We start from the raw sequence: 22,515 nt of genomic DNA on the forward strand, positions 1-22,515 counted from the left end.
TAATCTAAATGTCCTTGGTGAGAGCTGAAACACATTTATAATCACACTCTACCAAATGCCTAAGTCTTTTAGAAAGTTGCTTTTGGCTAAATGGTGACAGGATCATAAACCTTACAGTCTTACGAAAGCACTCAGGGGCTACACATTTTTTAAAAATTTCATTTCTTGTGGAAAAAAGAAAATGTTCTTAGTTGTACTCTGTTGCTGAATTTTAACCCGGGAGTGAGAGATGCCTTTCTCTGTGAAACAGAGAAGGACACTTTTCATTTGTTTTTCCCTGAGGGGTTGGCTTTTGGGGCTAATTTTTTGTGGTAAGCTGACTCAGGGTCAGGGAATGTCAGGAGTGCAAAAGCCAACAGAACCCTGGACAGGAAGAAGAAAGGATGGGATCAGGTGAGGACCATACATAGAATACCTGTCCGGGAAGGGTCAGACCCTGGTGACATGGAGATAACCCATCAGTTAGCGCTGGATTCAGGTTCTATACACCAGGTTGGGCCAAAATTTGGTTAATGAAGCTTAAGTCCTAACTGGAGAAAAAAAGTTTAAGCTGGGGAAGCTGCAAAAGTCACCTTTTATAAAAGTGAACACATGCTGGGATTCCCTGGTGGCTCGGTGGTAAATTACCCGCCTGCCAATGCAGGAGACATGGGAGATGCAGGTTCGATTCCTGGGTCAGGAAGATCCGCTGGAGAAGGAAATGGCTCTCCACTCCAGTATTCTTGCCTGGAGAATTCCATGGACAGAGGAGCCTGGGGTGCTACAGTCCATGGGGTTGCAGGGTCAGACACGACTGACTGACCACCACCACCTGCAGCTAAATGCTGGGGGCAGGGGGGCAGGATCACACCACAGTTCTGCTTAGTCACTGTATCACCAAAACCCAAGCAGGATATGTTGCTGCCCAAATCCTACTGCACTTCTCCATGGGGTGGAGTTCCCTTATAATTTTTCTCCTCAAATTCCTACATCAACTTGCTTTAAACTACATTAATGCTCCTCAATTTATTTCATCATCAGTAACTCTCTTATACTTCCTTTCTGTGCTCAGCGGTGCATTATGGAATAAAAATGCATAACTAAGAATGCAAACTCTTTAAAATCAAAACCACCATAAACATTAGTAATGCCCAGCTGGGCTAAAATAACTAATGAGCCACGAACAAGTTCCTCTGATCTCCCCCAACCATTACAAATACACTGACTTGATCACATTACTCCATTTTAAAGAGAAACATGTTCATGTTATTTAACAAGTTTAAAAAAGAAAAAAAATCAATGCTATTACCACACTTACATCTTTAACACTGTAAACTCCATGACTGCAGTTCTGTGAATATACATTACCATATTTTTTCACAGTGAATGCTGTATGACCCAATGAACCTCCACTTAAGATTTTTTTGGCAAATGAAGCCCAATAAAATATCCAAATGTGATAAACAGAATCTCTCAGATGTCTTCTTATGGTCTCAGCCCTATTCAAATCAGTTTCATGATATAAATCAACATTCTCTAGATGAGGGTGAATTATAAACTGTAAGTAATTCTATGCCAAAGGATCTACAAATAATTATGAGACAGGCTCAACAGCACAGCCTTCTCCAGGGCTAATTTTTACTGTTTTTCTGTGGTCATTTAAGAAAACTGACAGGGAAAGTCTTCTAACCAACCATAAATGCTGATCATTATACAATTAAATATAAAAGGAAAGTGTTTTAGAAAATGAGAAAAAAAAAAAGCTTATTTGGCAATGTGCTGTTACTTATATACTAGCACCTCTGAGCCCTAAAACAAATTCAACATTTACAACTCATGCTACATTTATTTTAGTTAGGTGAAAGCTCATCCAAGAGCAGAGGTTAAAGGAACAGGGAGCAGAATAAAATACATATTTAGTGGGCACTTATGAATTGGATGGAAATTAAGTTTGAATATGGCCCATTAAACTCTTCATTAAAGACATTCTGCTGCAGAAGATCCACACATTATTACTGGCCCCACCGATATGATGCTGCTGCTAATGATTTGATTATGTGGGAGTAGAGTTTTTTTGAAACTAAAAGTTGGGATGCTCAAACTGTAAAGACAATGTAATTTTATCAAGATACACTCTTAATTCTATTACAACAAGGATATAGAAAACTTGACCATAACCAAGCTGTAAGTTCAGCCAGGCACATAGTTTATTATCTTTATGAAGAACTATGAGTCGCTGTATTATGTAACTTATTAACAGAAAAGGTGACTATAAATGTACTTAGTTTTCAAAGTGGAAACTTATATTGCATTTATTTCCCAAGCAGAGGAATAGTATGCTTAAAAAAAAGTCTCATGAATCATTTTACATAAAGACTTTCATCATCTATATCCTACCCCAAACTACAGTGTCTTCTTGATTGAATGTAATTTTTCTGTCTTCTTGGTTGGGGTGGGGGGGCGGGGAAAGAAAGAGAAGAGAGAGAGAGAGAGAGAGAGAGAGAGAGAGAGAGTGTGTGTGTGCGCACGTGCGTGCATGCATATTTGCGGGGGGGGGGGTAATATTAAAGTACTACAAAATGTTTTATTCACAATTAAACCTGAGACTTAAAATCAAGTGAAATTAAATCAGAATGAAGTAGAACACTTTATCAGGTTTCGACTTAAACTCTATTCAAGAACCATTTTGCTTAAGAAATAAAAAAATTGATAAATAATCACTGATACTGCCTATACCATGTACATCAACTGCATTACATATGAAGCACTATAATCAAACATGGAGGTTAAATAGCTTTTAGTAACTTTAAAGTGGATAGAAATGGAATTCAGTGGCAATATTCTGAGAGGTAGGTCATTTACTAAAATTTGACATAGTATCACCCCACTTTTTGAACTTCGGCAATAAAACTAGTTTTATTTCATTAACTTTACTCACTTAAATGGCACACATTTATAACTCCCAAGATATTCTTATAAACACTACCTAAAATAATACATAAAAAAAACAAACAGACCAATAACCTGGAAGTGTTATCACCTATTATCCATTTACTAAATGTAATTCTTTATACATCTATTATACATTGAAATTTCTTCTCTTACTTATTATTCCAACATGTTAATGTAGAAACCATGCTGGGGTCTTCAGTCGGCAATGAGCTGGCAAAGTGGCTTCGAGCTGGCCAGAACACACAGCACGTGGCATTTCAAAATTTCTAATCCAATTCTTAAGTCAAATTCAGTCATTTCTCCCCTTTTTATTTCTCAAGTTAATATACCATGGTTAGAGCAGTCCATTTCACATCAAATCCAACTGAATAATAAAAGCTCAGTCATATAATATTAAGGTTAATGTGATTATTTTTCATGGTTCTTTTAATTTTGACCAGCTTTTGTAAAGAATGCATTTGTAATATTATAAAATATACCACTGGTCTTAAAAAATTTCATAAACTAATTTATAAACTAGTAAGACTCATAGAACAGTTATCTGGAAGAGTGGCAATTTATTCCTGGCCATGTACATATGTATACCCTTATCATTACAGCTTCTATTATTAATACCAATAAAATAGAATTGCTATGTAATAAGAAATACGGCAACTAAATACCCCCCTCCCCACCTCCCAAAAAAAGAACAATGTCATCACTTTAATTTTATTAGGAGTCACAATATTTTTTATTTAGGAAAAATATTTCCTTCAATGTTCATTAGATAATGAATCTTATTTAAATGAATAATTTACTTTTACTTTTCTGTGTAGACCAATTAAAAAGTATGCCTCTTTCCTTTCATAAGCAAACTCTATTTGTCTAATTCTGCATGGCAGATAAGAAATTAATACTTTACTTCCTTCTACCTTAAAAATTATGAAATTTTCCTCTATGAATCAGTTATTTCTTTTGGACTGTTGTCACACTGCTGTTGAAAGAAAAAGTTAGTAAAGGATGGATACATGGGAAACAAATCATAAAGTATAAGACTAGTTTATAAGGAAATATATTAAACATTATTTAAATATTAAACAAAATATTCCTACATTAAATAAATAAGACTTGAATTTGTCATGTGGAACTCATAGGCCAATACCACCAATAATGGGGATGGTCTAGTGCAAAAGGTGGCCACAAAAGAAAAAAACAAAAACAAAAAAAGGAGGAGACGACACAATATTTAATTGTTTTCATATTTAACCAGTGATTTTCAATCCTTTTTGAACATAAAATTACCTGAAGGACTTTTTAAAAATACTGATGAACGGGTCTCATCCCAGACAAATAAAATCAGAAACAGGATTCAGGTAATGGAATGTTTTAAAGGCCCCCAAGTGATTCTAGTATACAGTCAGAGTTGAGAGCTGCTGATGGAAACCCACAAGCTTCTGATTGTTGCCCGACTCAGAAAGGTACCCTATGAATGAAGAAAAGGAGCTTTATTTTACTGGTGGGACAAGACACGGGTGTCTCCAGTTACTTGTGGATAAATCAAGCTTACTAATGTGTATTTCATTTCCATCAAAATATGTGCATAGGAGTCTTCATTCACTGTAATTCTATATTTTTAAGCTCCAAGATCAAGTAAAGTCAATGCTTTGTAATAAACCAGTTATACTGAAACTCCATCACTCATTCATGCACAGAACGTTTCCTGAATGCCTACTATGCGCAAGGCACTGTGACAGGCACTGCTACAGGACCTGGAGTCATGACAGAGGAAGAGTGATTGGCCAGAAGCTTGGTCTTTTTTTTTTTCCCTTAGAACTAATGGCTATAAAATGAATTCCATGGACCTAGACAAAGGAATGAATTTTTAAAAAAGGAAAAGAAATTAAGTATGTATTAAGGGTCTACCCGAGTTTAAGATACATGAAATAGCATATTTGTACTTTTCCTAATGATTTCCAGAGCCTTTGAATACAAGTAAGGCAATTCAAGATAGAAAAATAAACCCTATTGAAAGTAGATGTTCTGAGTTATAACCACACTCTGTAAAAGTAAATTTCATACATAAGTATAAATACTAAAAATCTTTATAGAAAGGTAGTTCATGTCCACTTGTAGTAGTCTTAACAAGTAATCTTACATTAAAATATTACAGATTCTAGTCCTTGACTATTTCATCATGGAGAAAGTTCATACAATACATAATTTATTTTGAAAACAATTTATATACTGAGAAATTCTAATGTGAACAAATTTGAATTTTCAAGAAGAAAGGATGCAGAGAAGGTAAGAAGTGGGGGGCGGGGCACAATCTGTTCAAATCTTATACATATCCTAAATCCTAATAATTTAAAATGCTGACCGCTTTTTTCCTGAAGAACCTAGTAAATTTCATATGAATAAATACTTTTCCTATTCATTACTGACATGGACTTTTGTGGTTACTTAAAAAATAAATAATAAGTGCTTCTCATTTTTATGACAGCATTAAGTTTCAAAATGAGGCTAGGTAATGTCAGCTTAACCCAGAAAGGAGCTAAATGTCGGGGGAGGGGGAGGACCGGAATGGCATAAGATGAATGATCAGCAACAATTCTAGTGGTAAAAACTCTTTAGGGGAGTAAAGGGTCCAAGTTGCTTTTTAAGGAATAAAAGATGGATCAAGACTCAAGAAAAATGTTCATTCATTGTACCTTGGAGGCAACACTCTGTCTAAAGTACAGAAGTAGTAAAATATTTTACTAAGTTAAAATATAGGTTTTATATTTTATACGATATTGAATACACACATAAAAATACCAGTGTTTTCATCTTGTTTCTGTTCAGACACTTAATTAAGCAAATATGTTCTTTGGTGTCTGGGAGAGTTATCAATATTAAAGATAATGGAAGATAAGAACATGCCTAGAAATAGAAGACGCAAAATCCTATACCATATAAAGGAAGAATTGAAGGTGGACTTAAGAGAAAAGATAAAGTTACACTGCAGAAGGACTTACACATTTCTTTCCCCCGAATCATATTCTGGCTCCCAAAATAAAAATATTATAGCCTATTAGGTTTTTAATCTTGTGTTTTGAGATTTTTCAAGTGGAAAGATATCACAGATAGAAATATATCACTCTAAGTTTTAAAATTACCAAAGTCAGTGAGAAGAATGTACATTCATTAAATGTATTCATTATAAGTAAAGAAGTCTTGAAAAACTGAACAGTTCAACCAAAGCTGAAGAACTGTTCTTGATTTTTCATTATTCCTTTTTAAATAAAGAGAAAGTATAGTACACATACAGGCTGACATTTTGATTCATTCAAAAGTCACATCCCTTTGCTTGGTTTTTGAAGTTTCAGAGACTAAAATTTAATACCATTCATAACATAGTATTTTCAATAAAAGGAATTAAAGAGCAATGAAAAATCAGAAGCAAGATGGCTTAGAGAGCCTTATAACCTCTACATATACACACATTTGTAACCTGTATTTATTTTCTAGAGAAACAAATTTTAAGTGATGCTAATGTAACCAATGGAGAAAAAACTTCTATCAAAATATACAATTTCCATTACAGACTAGAAGACTAATATTAAAAAAATAGTTGTAAGCCAAAAAGTTTGCTTATATGGATGACAGGCATCATCCCTTTGAAGCATAAATCATCAAATAAGGTTTTATAAAAGATCGATCCGTGACCTTCTTCATTTTTAAGTTCTTGATAAATTCATAAAGCTTCAGTCCCAGTCTTTTGAGCATGGTGTATCATGGTATATCCGCGGTGTTATCATCTTAATTCAGATTTCCAGAAAAGCAAGAAAACAAGTAACTCAGAATCTCAAGTGGGATTTGTGCTTTACCATGTACCTGAAAAATATTATAATAGGTCATAATGATTATAGGAATTTTAGAATTTTTAGAATACTACATGTAAAAATAAGTATTGGTATTTTTAAAGCTTAAAATCAACAGTGGAACAGGATGTTTTGCTTTCTAAAAAGTAGATACTGTAACCTTTGGGAATATGAAGATTTCTGAAGTAAGCCAGAAAAACCATTCATCTTATTAATTTCTACAATGTAAGGGCTTCTGGCTAGGATAATAAATGATTCTCTTTAATATATTATCAATTACAACCACTGGGTTATCTCAATCATCTCTGACTCTGAGGAAACACATAATATTTGGAGAGAGACCAAGAAAGTTACAGGCTTTAGAAAGTACCTCAAATGAGAACAGGTTCAGTGGTACTGTGATCATATGCTGTCCTTACTTTCCAATTATAAAACTGATATTATTGTAAAGGGCTTTAGAAAAAACCAATTTATACTAGTAATCAGGATAAATTCAAAAACCAAATTCCTTTCACAAGCTACCAGGTACCCATACCTCGAGTCAGAAACCTTTCGAAAGGTCCTGTCAAAAAATGAAGGGACTGCTTAAAGCCAGTTCCTTGGATAGACAGAAAACAAGGTTCAGAAAAGTCACAGGGTTCATTAGAGCCAAATCACAAAAACAAGACCAAATCTGAGTCTTTGAACTCAGCTTTAGTATTCTCTCTACTAAGCTTTAAGCCCTTTCTCCCTTTGTTTCCAAAGTCAATACAACAAAGATACTTTGCTAATTACCTATTTTAGATCAACATCAAATTAAGCAATGTTTGAAAGGGGAGCTGCGGGATATGGTTCACAACTTTAAGGAACCTAAAATACAACTGAGAGACAGGAAAACTACTGCAGTAAAGCAGAAGTAAGTGCATTTTAGGATCATGATTACCTATCCAATGTTTCCCAGAATCGTAAGAAAACTGGTCTGTCCAGATGACGTTTGTGATAGCTGAGTTCTAATACTGTTACGTCCCATTTTTGAACATTTGGGTCCAGACGAACTTCATCATATTTGAGATGGAAGGCTTTAACTAGAAGTAGGAGAAATAATGTTCTTTATTCAAACTGTAATCAACATTATAAAAATATTTTATAAAGGAATAAAAAACCAACCACAGACAGTAACCAAAAAAACTTAGAAAAAAAAAAAAAAGTTCAACCTTTCTTCTACTGAAAAAGCTTCATTACAACCTAAGTGATCTCTAAAATAGAGGCTAAGCACTATAGTATCTCCCAAAGCATTTAATTCAACAAAAATTTACTGAGGCTTATACACGTCAGCCACTGGGGACTGCAATGAAGAATGAAATAAAATAAAATGTGTATGATCCAGTGAAGGATAATAAGAAAATGCCTACTCACATAAAGCATGATAAAGGTAGTAGAATATCACAGAAACACCAGAGAGTAGTTTACCCAGATTACGGGATTCAGAAAAGGCTTGGATAGGTAGGGTGGCATAAGAATTAGGCAAACACAGAACAAAAGTGACCCAGTTAACAGAAGAGCACGTTCAAACAGAAACTGGTTTAGTTTAGAAACTAAAGAAATTTAACAAAGTTGTATCATGCAAAGTAACACAGGAAATGGATGAAGACCACAGAGGTTCAGAGCAATGTTCGTCCTAAAGGTCACATTAAGGAGCTTGCATGGTTGCCTAAGAGACATGACGACCCACTCTGCAAAGTGTTTCAGTTCAGTTCAGTCGCTCAGTCATGTCCTACTCTTTGCGACCCCATGAATCGCAGCAGAGACCACTGATACAGTATAAAACCTAGAGAAGAGAGAGCGAGCTCTGCTCTACTGGGGAGAAGAAGATACACATATGACAGGAAAGATTCAAGAGCATGTTCAAAGAGAAACTGGTTTAGTTTAGAAACTAAAGAAATTTAACAAAGTTGCATCATGCAAAGTAACACAGGAAATGGATGAAGACCACAGAGGTTCAGAGCAATGTTGGTCCTAAAAGTCACATTAAGGAGCTTGCATGGTTGCCTAAGACATGACGACCCACTCTGCAAAGTGTTTAGCAGAGACCAATGATACGGTGACTGCAGCCAAGAGATTAAAAGACACTTACTCCTTGGAAGGAAAGTTATGACCAACCTAGATAGCACATTGAGAAGCAGAGACATTACTCTGCCAACAAAGGTCCATCTAGTCAAGGCTATGGTTTTTCCTGTGGTCATGTTGGATGTGAGAGTTGGACTGTGAAGAAGGCTCAGCGCCGAAGAATTGATGCTTTTGAACTGTGGTGTTGGAGAAGACTCTTGAGAGTTCCTTGGACTGCAAGGAGATCCAACCAGTCCATTCTGAAGGAGATCAGCCCTGGGATTTCTTTGGAAGGAATGATGCTAAAGCTGAAACTCCAGTACTTTGGCCACCTCGTGCGAAGAGCTGACTCATTGGAAAAGACTCTAATGCTGGGAGGGATTGGGGGCAGGAGGAAAAGGGGACGACAGAGGATGAGATGGCTGGATGGCATCACTGACTTGATGAACGTGAGTCTGGGTGAACTCCGGGAGTTGGTGATGGACAGGGAGGCCTGGCGTGCTGCGATTCATGGGGTCGCAAAGAGTCGGACACAACTCAGCGACTGAACTGAATGATACGGTATAAAACGTAGAGGAGAGAGAGACAGATCTGCTCTACTGGGGAGAAGATACACATATGACAGGAAAGATTCAAGAGGTAATTAGCAAGTGGGACACGGTAAGAAATGATGGGACATGGTAAGAAATGATGAAAAAGAAGAAGAACTGGAAGCTCTCTAGAGAAGGTGACCTAGAAATAGATATTTACTTGATATAAAAAGAGTCTAGCAAAGATCCTGAAAAACAGGATTTCGGGCAGAAGCAAGCTCAGAATGCCCTACCCAAGAACAACTCTCTGTAGGCAATGTCCTACGTGTAGATTCTACTCAGCCATGGTAAAAAAAAAAAAAAAAAAAAAATTCTGAAATTTATTTCAAATGTGATAATAAACCACTGGGTAGTTTGAACCAAAAAGGTGAAATTATTTTCACTTTCAAAAGCTATCTCTAGGGAGATAAGAGACTCCAGGACAAAACTTCCCAACAAATGTATGCTGCCAAGGTTGACAGGTGACCACAAAACACTGACTCTGAATCTTCCTCTTTGATCATCTATCTGGCTGGACCATCCTCGGCAGTTTATCACTGTATCTGCAATCAGTTTATCATCAGTGGAGTGTTAGTTTTACTTGTGCACATGGAGGACGTTTTGCTTTTCTTTCCATTTTTTGCTTTCTCTTCCAACATTCAAGATATAAACATTACTATCACCATTATGATCTCTAGTATTAGGAGTTTCTAAAGAGAAAAATGATTGACTGTTAATTGTTTTTAATAGCTCTTTATAGACTGCTTGTTCCATATCATTTGCAGGCTTACTGGCTTTTGATGTTAACAAGTAATCAAGGTCTAATTCTTGATTAAAATACAAAATAAACCATTTGTGACCCTCCAGTGGCCCAAAAAACACATAAACATTATTGCTAAAGTATTTGCTTTTATACATAAAGGTCTCCTCACTGAGTATATTATTTATTTTGAATTTAATTCAAATTAATCAATTTAAACCAATTCATTAAAGGGACTGTATGTTATGGATTCAGAAAAGCCATTTTCAAAATACTTATTATATATGGAAAAAATATTTGTTTCTTTAAATTTTTAAATCAAATGAAGTCACTATTCAGTATTCTCTGCTTATTACACGTTTCTCTTTTCTGATCTTCTCATTATTTGTTTCAAATCATTCTTAAAAATACATGAGTTATAATTTTTTAAATGACTTATTTAAAGTCACAAGGGCCAATAATCCCCTTTACTAATTTCAGTAGATTTAGTTTACATAGCATTTATTTTTTACATTTTGTGTATTATTTACAGAATACACAATTTTTAAATTAAAACTGAATATCAGAGTTCAAAAAGTTTATGTCACAAAATGAGGAAACAGTTTCTTTCATCACACAAAGTATCTTATTAGCATGAAGCAATGGTGGCAAGCAAACTTATCTTTCTTATTCAGAAAAAGACATAGTTTTTAAGCCTCACCCAAAATAGAAAAAATAAGATTCTTTTATATATAGACAGTTATCTGGGAGTACTAAAGCAAAACTTTACAAAATTTGTTGTTGTTCATTTTCTGCAAACTGCATGACTGTTGTCAATACATTTTTTGCAGAAACAAAAAAACAGAAAAGGTGCTCTCATATAGCATTTTGGTAGATGATGGCACGGAAAATGACAAAGGGACAGAATAGAGAAGATTATTAAATCAGAAAATTTTCTCAATGATAACCAAAAAATTTGAAGAAATTGTCACTTAAAAATCTTGGACTTGAAGCCTAAAAAACAGTATTTTTAAAAATCAGTATCAAGCTCAAATTTCTCATAATTTTGAAAAGATTTTATTTGGCAATTTTATAGAGTTTAATATTTAAGATCTTCTCTAAACCTCTGTATTTTATTATGCAGCACAAAGAAAATACATTTTTTCACCAAGTACCCTCAGTTTATCCCTATGCTATACAGATATTATCATTTTCCATGTAGACTGGGGGAAAGGTGAGAAGCTATAACAGTCAAGAGTTAATTTACAGCAAGCAGACCAGCTAAAAGCTGGAGATGACATATTTCTAAATTTCTGGCTTATGCAAATTATTAAAAAAACTGAGGAAAAGAACAGTCTGGGGAGGATGGAGAATGTAAGACAACAGATTCCTCTCGGAAGAGGCAGAGTCCAATGCACCAATGGGACTTCACAGGGAGCCACCTGGTCATCGGTGAGACAGAGAGGCCCATACATCAGCCAGAGACATAACTTAAAACTAAGGACAGAGATGGTGACGGGAAGCCACCAGATCTCCTCGAGTGTCTATAATTAAAGCAGGAGAGAAGCAGGAACACAAAAATGTCACTGATGTCACTGAAAGCCAGAGGAAAAATAGCTAGAGTCTGAATAAATTTAACAAGCCCTCAGAAAAGAACATTTTAAGAAGAGGAAATGGATCAAGAGTAATATTATAAGGAGACCAAAAGTAGCCACTATCTGGATCCCTGTGGGAGCGGTTCAGCAGGTGAGCAGAGTACCACCACAGCTGCTTGTGATCAAACAGAAAGCGAGACAACTGTTTCAAAGGCTTGGCTGTGGAGGGAAAGAGGAAGCCAGAAGAAAAGGTGAGGGAAGAGGAAAGGGTTTTTTCCCATGTGTTTAGATGGAAGGGCAAGAGTACTTTCATTTTAAATGCTGGTTAAGTAAAGAAGGAAGGTTTAAGAGAAAGAGTAATTCATGGAAGAAAATCATAATTGTTAACTTAAAAAAAAATTCTCTAAGTCCTTATCTAAGTTTTTGAAGACTAATGATCTGAACAAAACCACAATTAAAAGTTATGTTCTTAATGAAATTTGGAGAGTATTTTTATCTTCAAGACATTCTAATCACTGTTTATTACAGTACCAGTCAACAAGGCAAGCAAGTAGGTAAAACACAACAAAATTAGTGTTCAGTGACATTTTGCTTTCATTAAAATTCCCACTCTCTCTGTATCTTTGACTTCTATTTATCAAATCTGTGCATTACTCAGGTTTTGGAAATAACAAAAAAAAAAACTATCGTCATATTAGCATTCATTTTAAAAACTGAATGAAGGTAGGAGAATGATGATTAAAAGCTTTCAAGCTTGGGCAGTTTTCGGCCTAAAAGAATGGTGGCACCACTGACAAAAACTAAACTGCTTTATTTAAAACAACAAACAGCTGGATTTCACAGTAGCACAATCTACATTCAAAATAACTAAAGATGTTATTTCTAACAAACAAACTTGTTTCATGAGGACACTTTTTAAAACATGATTTTATTACTGATACTAACTTCACTGGGTACTCAAATTAAATAATAATTTGAATATCCCTACGAATAAAAGGGCTTCCCTGGTGGCTCAAATGGTAAAGAATCTGCCTACAACGCAGGAGACTCAGGTTCAATCCCTGTGTCAGGAAGACCCCCTGGAGAAGAAATTGGCAACCTACTCCAGTACTCTTGCCTGAAGAATTCCATAGACAGACAGAGAAGCCTGACAGGCTACAGTTCATGGAATTGCTATTCAGTCAGACTTTAATTCTTCTACTTTTGGTGTATTAATAATGCCAAAATATGACCCACAAAAGATATGATACATGAAATTTACATATTTAATAATAGGTGTCTACAAAATGCTTCCCAGTGCCATGCTCTTTTCTGTGCTGATGACACGAGACTCAATGAGTCAGACCACGCTGCTCACATCCTGGAACTAGCATTACAGCCACGGAGGACTTACAATACAGATATAAACATGAGGTCAAGTCAAGCAACGAATGTTACCATGAGATCACCAGTAGAAAGTAAAGGCTACTTCCAGGACGGTCAGAGGAGGGGGTTCCCTAAAGGAGAGAGTAATTGGCTGAGATCTGAACAAACAGAAAAGGGCCACTTCTGCTGCAACCATTTCAGACAGCGGGAACAGCAGCCAACAGTCAAGTGGCATTGTTAGTTCAGCAAAAGTCAGCCTATTTAAAGACTAGCTGTATGTACATGCAACAAGATTAATGATTTCTAAGCAACCTACAAAGTAATTATTAATGTTGAAACATAGGCAATAATTCACTTTTAGATATAAATACACAGAAAATATTAATACTCCAAAGAAGACTTTTAAAATATTTCACAGGTGTTTAAAAGTAAAAATATATGGTACTTAATAAGAATCCTTTGATATACACACCACATGTACAGAGCCATAGATGGCTCTTTCTCTTAAATAATAAAGCATTTGTTAAATTTATTTTTAAATAATAAAACATTTCTACATTAGATAGGCAGTAAAAACAAAGAGAATCTTACTTTTAGCAAATATGTCAACTGGTGATCCATCAGGCAAAAGCCACGGCCAACCTTTGAACTGCCAAGCAGGACCCTGCACAAAAACTGCTACGACCCGGTCCCTGTTAGCAGAGAAGAGGAAAGGGAAGAGTGGAAACTGAGTAGCTCAGGCATTCTCAGTTACTACAACCCTTAGGGAAAGAGTCTCACCATCACTCCTGCAGTGGAGTCTCCTGTCCACATGTCTGTGAGGGAAACCACAGTGCTGCATGTCCACCATTCTCTTTATGTTACAGCAGTAGAGAACGTTAACGACTGCTATACTCCCCATGCGTTGTTTTTAACACCTAAGTCATTTAAACATAATTACATGCACAGTCCTTACATGAGATCCTTTCAGAATTTTATCTCTGCCTGATCTATATTAGTGGGCCTATTTTTCTAAATGTAATAGGGAACAATAGTGTATCTGTTAATTGAAAAAGTTGGTTTTAAAATAAAATCATTTAAAATTCAAACACATCTTAAATGTTTCACTTTAATTAAAAATAGCATAAATTACAATAGTTCAGTATTTTGAATTCACTATTCACTAAAGCTCCAACACCTTATTTTGAGTTCTTCTGATTATCTGGAAAATAATCTGAGTACAGAAATCACCTAAACTTTTAAACTTTTTCGATTGTTTTACAACTATTTCACTCACTCTGAATTCTCTACTTTGTGTGTGTGTGTGTGTGTGTGTGTGCACACGTGCATGCTAAAGCAACTTGTTTTTCCCAGACATTTAACTTCCTGTTCCTAAAAAAGCACAAATCTCTTTCTGGGCCCTACATTTCATTAGTTTACAAAGTATTAATTAACTTGAGAAATTACAATAAAAACAACTACCATAAACAGTTTAAGCCTACAACTAAAGAAGTGGAAGCAAAATCATAACATTAACAGTAATAACCAACATTGTAAGATTTACTACAAGCATTCACAATGTTCCAGTGCTGGTCTACACAACCTATTCATGTCTATACATTTAAACTTCAAAATAATCCTGTGAGGTAATCTATTACCCCTATTTTACAGAACAGCAGAGTATGCTGGAGAGCAGGAGGCAGGACGTGGGGTGGGAGGAAGAGCGTGGAGAAGAGGAGGGTGTGGAGAGAGAGAGGGAGGAACCAATGACTGACCTTGTGCACCAGTCATGCTACCGTCCTATACGGGGACTGATAAATCATGACAACAGCCAACTCACTGTTATACTGGAAAACAGTTTTGACCTCATGACTCCCTTAAAGGGCCCTGGGAATGCCCAGAGGACCACAGACCATACTGTGATAATCACTGCGTTAGATGGAGACTTTACGCATCCAAGGGAATATTAAGCCAAGGTTACCTTCAAGTTAAAGACCTACAACAACATAGTTACTGTGAAAAACCACAGCTTAAAATTCTTAACAGCTCAAAATTTCTTACGGTTAAAATTAAATCTTAAATTAAAAATTTCATAGGATGTATGCTCCACACTGCCTAAACCATCTTTGGGAATGGAGCACACTATTAAATGGCCTCTCAATTTTATGACGTAACTTGCAGCACACACTAGTTGAAGGACAAAGGTGCCTGCTAAACAAAAGGGAATTTGTCAGACAGAGGTCACCCAGATCCTTCTGTGTCTCACAGGGTCAGCAGGGAAGCAGGATAATAAAAATACTACTCCCAGTGAATTCCCAAAAGGACAATTAACAGAGAAGAGAAGAAGAAAGGTAAGGAAAATACTTTCCCTAGGTTATGACACTGATGGCCAGGGCCCAAGCCAATATACAATAGCAGTACAATGCACAATGACGGCACTTGCACACACTGCATGACCGTTTCCTGCAAATATGTGCAAACATACAAATGACATAACTTTCTACTTATTACAAGTTTTAAACACACCTGAAATTCTCATCTTACACTTCATTTGTAACTCAAAGTATCTCTGTTAGGTACTAGGACAGAATTCTAATATGAGAGCCCTTAATTCTTCACTAAAATCTTTAACATACTAGTATTCTCATTGGCTTGATTTTCTAATATCTGAAGACTAATGAGTATGTCAAAGGTAAATTTCAGCTAATGAGTCAATGTGTTACACTCTTAGTATCAGAGAAATGCACACTCAGACTGTGTATTTTTATTCTGGCTTAGATTAATGAAATAATTTAAGGTAATTCATGTATCTGAATATATAGGCACTTTATATTATAAATAGCTCAATATTTTATTAAAGGATATTTTAATTCAATAAAAGAGCTGAACTGGGATGATGATGCTATTATTTTCATTAAATTATCCCCTCACTATAAAAGTAACAATGCTTTCACTTACCATTTCTTTACCAAGGAAAATTTGAATTCTCCAAATCAAAAATCTAAAATATAGGCCCTCTAAAACATCAGTCTACTTGTTTTGTTCCAAAAGCTGATCCAGAATAAGTGGACAAGTGGAAAGACTTTTTACTGTTTTCCACAAGTTTATGCTTCTTCTTCAGTTCAGTCACTCAGTCGTGTTTGACTCTTTGCGACCCCATGAATTGCAGCACACCAGGCCTCCCTGTCCATCACCAACTCCCGGAGTTCACTCAGAGTCACGTCCATTGAGTCAGTGATGCCATCCAGCCATCTCACCCTCTGTTGTCCCTTCTCCTCCTGCCCCCAATCCCTCTCAGCATCAGAGTCTTTTCCAATGAGTCAACTCTTCGCATGAGGTGGCCAAAGTACTGGAGTTTCAGCTTTAGCACATTCCTTCCAAAGAACACCCATGACCAATCTCCTTTAGAATGGAGTGGTTGGATCTCCTTGCAGTCCAAGGGACTCTCAAGAGTCTTCTCCAACACCACAGTTCAAAAGCATCAATGCTTCTTCTTATATAGTAAATCCAAATTATATTTACTTAATACTAGAATGTTAACCGGAGAAGGCGATGGCACCCCATTCCAGTACTCTTGCCTGGAAAATCCCATGGATGGAGGAGCCTGGTAGACTGCAGTCCATGGGGTCGCAAAGAGTTGGACACAACTGAGAGACTTCACTTTCACTTTTCACTTTCATGCATTGGAGAAGGAAATGGCAACCCACTCCAGTGTTCTTGCCTGGAGAATCCCAGGGACAGGGGAGCCTGGTGGGCTGCCGTCTATGGGGTCACACAGAGTCGGACATGACTGAAGCGACTTAGCAGCAGCAGAATGTTAACATTATTGATGACTAAATTAGATACTAACACAGGTTTCAAGGATAGAATTCAATATCTCGAATTCATGATAAAATTTGGTATTTGTTAATTACACAAAAAATGAAGGACTACATAAAAGCATCAATTAACTTACCAGTCCTGAGGCATTAGTTTAAGGGGCTGGTCGACTACTCTGTAAGGAACTGTGACACTAATGGCAGTGCCCCCCGGTTGCATCTGGTCTTTTCTTCTCTGAATTAGAGTTTCATTTTCTCGTTGGCAGCCTTGTTTCTTCTTTTCATCTGATGGAACAAATCTTTTAAAAAATAGGAGACAAAATGATTCTACAACAATCTTAAATGAGAAAGAAACTGTACTGTGAAATTACTTTTAAAATGATAGTTTTAAACCAAAAACATTATTTTAAAAATAAACTCACTCTGCATGTACAGAATATGGGTCTTTCCTTTACACGCCAAACAGAAGTCAAGCTCGCCAAACAGAAGTCAAGCTCACTTACGTGAGAGGTCGGTGTGTGTGAATCTCACATTCAGACGCAATTTGTTTGTGTTGCTGTGACACTTAGCATCCCCATGGTTCCATACACAACCACACTAATCCTTGATTTCTCAAATGCTAATAAAAGGGAAATTTTACTATAAATCAAAGATCACTTGAAATGGAGCTGATGTGGCTAGATAGAGATAGGTGATTCAATCCATCAAGGAGTGTCACCAAATACCCCTTTCCACAAGGTAACCACCATGCCCACCAAGATACAGAACATGTGCAACAGACCAGAGAAATTTCCTCCTGCACACTTCAGTAATCCCTACACTTCTTCCCTGACAGGCAACCACATAACTCTGCTTTCCATCATCACAGGTGACTTCTAGGAATTCTATATATGGAATCACACAAGAATGTACTCTTCCATGCCTGGCTTCTTTCATTCAATTTAACATTTCTGACATTCATCCATGCTGAGGGGCAGACTGGTAGTTCATTCTTTTTTACTGTTGAGCAAAATTCTATTGTATGACTCTGACACAATCTGTTTATACATTCTCCTGTGGTATATTTGGGTGGTTCCAAAATTGGGGTTATTACAAATAAAGCTACTATAAACACTCTGGTATAAGCCTTTTTACAGACGTATGTTTTCACTTCATTCTCTTACATAAATACCTATGAGTGGAACTGTTGGATCGCAGGATATGTTTAACTTTAAAAGAAACTGTCAGAAAGTTTTTCAATGTGGAATAAATTATAAAGAACATTCTAAAGGCATCTCTGAGCTCGCTGCTGCTGCTGTTAAGTCGCTTCAGTCGTGTCCGACTCTGTGGGACCCCACAGACAGCAGCCCACCAGGTTCTCCTGTCCCTGGGATTCTCCAGGCAAGAATACTGGAGTGGGTTGCCATTTCCTTCTCTTGCTAGCTAGCAAGAAGTAAAGAATCCTTGGGCCAGAGAACTGAGTAAAGAATGGAACTCAAAAAGGTCAGGATAACACTGCAGACTTCAACCCATGGAAGGCAGTGGCAAACTAATTAAACTTAAGTTTTGTCTCTTATTTCACTAGACTCTTGGAAGAAGAAACAAATCCCATATTCTGCTCAAGGTAGAGAATCTAACAGAAATTACTTCCTTCATAAAGTTAGGACTCTGGGAGTTCAGTATAATGTAAACGAGAAATAAACCTACTGCCCACCCGTTTTCCTAACCTCGTCTCAGCCCTAACCAACACCCTGACAACTGAAAGAAAAATCAAATCTCAGAATTGTAAACTGGACCTCATTTGGATTTAAAGCAAAAATTAACAACCCTGACCACAGTGGTTGGTTCAGAAATACACCTGTTACACTGTACAAGCCAGGCAAACAGGATTTAATCCCAGGATTTTTGCTGGAATTACTGGGAAATGAGCACTGTCTCTTTGTGGTGACTGGTAACTTGGAGTTTCTGATACGTCATCTTTGCCCCTGAAGAAGGAGAACCTGCCTAAGAGATAGAGGCACCAACTCCTGCTTATTTCATTTAGCACTGAATTCAACTGTGTCAGAAGCCAGGACTTTTCAGTTATGTTGAGCCAATTATTTTTTACAATAAAGCTACTTTGAGTTGATTTTTAATACTTAACACAAAAAATTATCTAACAAAAACAACCAGAACTGCACAATTGCCTGGATGGATATCTGCAATCTGGAGAAATATTCTGACATCCACCGACTCTACCATTATTTATTTATTCCACTTAACATTCTATGACTATGAAGGAGTATGGATAATATGATTAAAGTCACCAGTGTTTAAACAAGTAACAAATCTCTAAAATAATTTCCTTAGTATAATATAAAATGCAAATGAGATATCATTAGACAAGTTCCAGATTTTAAGTCTATATATCATTTTGAAAAATGAACAATTTTATCAGTATTTCCCAGATTAAAAATACAGTTTTCCTTTCTTCTAAATAAAAGAAGTTGAAATTTGTGTGGGAAAAAAACAAGCAATAATATCTGGTGTTAAAAAAAACCTCAAACTGAGAATTTAACGTGAAGCTATCGATGTTGGATTGCGTATGCCACCAGGTGCTTATCAAACGCAAAAGCAAATCTTCGCCCGCCAGCCATGAGCTCCACGCACTTCAACAAGGGGCCCTCCCGCAGGCTCTCTGCCAAGGTCAAGAACCAACTCCAGTCCAAAAACGACCCTGGAGGAGGTGGAGCTCTAAAGCCAGATTGAGGACTGACCGGCCTCTCCATCAACCCGGACTTCCAGAAGGGTCTGAAGGACGGGACCATCCTGTGCACATGCATGAATAAACTGCAGCTGGGCTCAACCCCTAAGACCAACCGCTCCATGCAGAAGTGGCACCAGCTAGAAAACCTCTCCAACTTCATCAAGGCCATGGTCAGCTACAGCATGAACCCCGCTGACCTGTTGGAGGCTAACGACTTGTTTGAAAGTGGGAACTTGACGCAGGTGCAGGTGTCTCTTTCTTGCCCTGGCCAGGAAGGCCAAGACAAAGGGGATGCAGAGCGGCGTGGACACTGGCATCAAATACTTGGAGAAGTAGGGGCGAGACTCTGATGATGCCACCGTGAAGATGGGCCAGTGCGTCATTGGGTTCCTGTTGGGCACTAACAAATGTGCCAGCCAGTCGGACATGACCACTTCTGGCACCAGATGGCATCTGTATGACCCCAAAAACCATATCCTGCCCCCCATGGACCACTTGACCATCAGCCTCCAGTTGGGCACAAATAAGTGTGACAGCCAGGTGGGCACGACAGCTCCAGGGACCCGGTGGCACATTTACAACACAAAGCTGGGGACAGACAAATGTGACAATTCCTCCATGTCCCTACAGATGGGCTACACGCAGGGTGCCAACCAGAGTGGTTAGGTCTTTGGCCTGGGCTGGCAGATATACGACCCCAAGTACTGCCCTCAGGGCCCAGTGGCACCCTCAGAGTGCCCCCTCTACTACAGGAGGAGGAGGGCTCCTGAGACACCCGTGTGGGTTGTCTTCCCACATCATTGCCCTATCTGGGTTTTCCTGTTTTTTGTCTTATTTTATGTCAGAGTGCTACCAGTTAAGAGTCTGGGGGAAAGGGAGAAAGGCCATAGCCAGATGCATGTGGGGTGGGGGTCCCCACCAGGGCAGCTCCAGGCATCAGGTTTCCCAGCAGACTTTGGGCCAAGCTGTTAGGTCAGGGAGAAAAAGAAACCCAGGCAGGGAGGGGAACTGGCCCTGAGTAGCTTCCGGTTATACCTACCCCACTTCTCTTTTTCCTGCCAATCAGTCTGTGGTTTCTGGACCCACAGAAGTTTCAGGCAGTTTTAGTCAAACGAAAATACTTTGTTCAGGGGAGTGTGTGTGTGTGTTGGGGTTGGGGGGGAGGGCGGCAGGGGTGGCAGTGATGCTGACAGAAGGTCAGACCATAGTCCCAAAATATTTTAGGTCTCATCGATTTCCCGAGGACCCTCAGACCACCAATCCTGGCCCCTCCCAGGGGCCTAGTGGGGACACTGAGGCCCAGGCAGGACAGTGGAGTTCTGAGTGCTTGAGACAAAGCCGGCCCCCGCTCCCCTCACTGCCCGACCAAGTACTGCACAGGGACCCCCACCCAGAGGCCCCCACAGGGATCAGCCCCTTCCCAGGAGCCCTGGGACCAAGAAATAATGTGAAATACCAACTGTGGACCAAAGGAAATAAAACCTCTTTTGGGGGCGAGGCGGGGAAGCAAATCTTCGTTCTGGAACTCAAAGAATTTCTACAAGAAAAAATTCCAAGGAGAACAAACAGAAATCACAAAATGAAAACAAAGAAAACCACTAAATGAACAGTTAAAAGACAAAAGAAAAACCCCTAAATCACAAGGAAACAAGGTATCATGAATGAAACAACAGATAAAAGAAAGCGATTAGTAAGGACTTCCAATGATGCAGCCATCAAAGACCAAACTTGTGAAACAAGCCTGCAAGTATGTAGAGGGAAAAAGAAATTATTGAAAAAAAGGCAATGGGGAGCGAAGGAGCACCAAAGATTTGAAAAAGAACTAAACAGAACCTCTAAAATAGAAACAATAAGACATCTGAATTTTAAAATGAAATGAACAGACAACATCACACTAGGAGATAGCCAAAGGAACAGACAACTAGAAGTTAAATCTTCAGAAATGATCAAGAATGCAGGTGACAGAGAAACAGAAGGAAAGCAGAGCTGTATAACAGACATATATGATGAAATGAGAAAGTCTATAGTACGTCTCATTTAAGTCCCAGAAAGAAGAGAGAAACAAAAAGGGAAGAAGGGGAAACAAAGAGATAATGTCAAAGTGCTAAGAAACAAGACTTTGTGAACGGATGAAAAACAAATCCACAGATTCAATTCTGATGAATCCCAAGGAGGGATATGTAAGAAATCTACACCTAGGTATAGCAGATAAACAAATTTACAATGACCTTTAACAAGATTAAGCAGATATCCTTCCAAGTACTGATTATCACAGCTGACCTCTGATCATAAAAAAAGTAAGCTATTATAAAGATGGTGCAATGACATCTTCAATGTAATAAATCAATTCCTATACAGTTTTCCAAAGTGGTTGAAGCATTCTGCACTGCTCTGGCAGCTGGGTACATGAAGCATTCATGGTCCATTGTGAGCTTCAGACTGCTCTCCTGCCTGCTCTTTCCCAGGCCTTAAGTAGTCCCCCATATGCATGTGCTGAACAGTGTTCTACTGATGCAAGGGGAACTCTCGGTCTATCTCTGGAGCACGCCCTCTATGTAATCTTTCCCCGCTGGAACTCTACCCTATGCGAGGACCGTCATAGCCAGAATCACAAGCACCATTCAACCAGTTTATTTTAAATAAGCTCACGGGCCCAGTGAAACTTCTCTCAAGATCATGTTTATAAATGTCAAAGCACTTAATACTTCCATAATAGAACCTTGATTTTGTTACTTAGAATGTTAAAGGTGAGGGCAGGATTTATTTTGCCTCATTTCATTTACTTACTGAAGGGCTAGAAAACTGAAGAATCCTCAGTTTACATGAAACCAAACAGAATCTATGCCAACATGAGCTATGGGATACAGCCA

At 37.8% G+C, this 22,515-nt stretch overlaps 1 protein-coding gene and 1 pseudogene across 1 annotated transcript in view; one reads left to right on the forward strand and one right to left on the reverse strand.

The window, feature by feature from the left end:
- Positions 1-3,219: 3,219 nt before the first annotated feature.
- The window catches only part of CDC73 (cell division cycle 73), a 91,937-nt gene continuing 72,641 nt past the window's right edge, over positions 3,220-22,515 (reverse strand). The window contains exons 14-17 of the mRNA XM_027564411.1: positions 17,058-17,219; positions 13,715-13,815; positions 7,693-7,834; positions 3,220-6,783 (exon numbers count right to left, since the gene is read on the reverse strand). Coding sequence (XP_027420212.1) covers positions 6,747-6,783; positions 7,693-7,834; positions 13,715-13,815; positions 17,058-17,219 — 442 coding nt within the window. The 3' untranslated portion in view covers positions 3,220-6,746. The remainder of the gene's footprint in view (positions 6,784-7,692; positions 7,835-13,714; positions 13,816-17,057; positions 17,220-22,515) is intronic.
- LOC113907016 lies at positions 18,923-20,617 on the forward strand (annotated as a pseudogene).

The sequence above is a fragment of the Bos indicus x Bos taurus genome, chromosome 16 (genome assembly GCF_003369695.1).
Source record: "Bos indicus x Bos taurus breed Angus x Brahman F1 hybrid chromosome 16, Bos_hybrid_MaternalHap_v2.0, whole genome shotgun sequence".
NCBI lineage: Eukaryota > Metazoa > Chordata > Mammalia > Artiodactyla > Bovidae > Bos > Bos indicus x Bos taurus.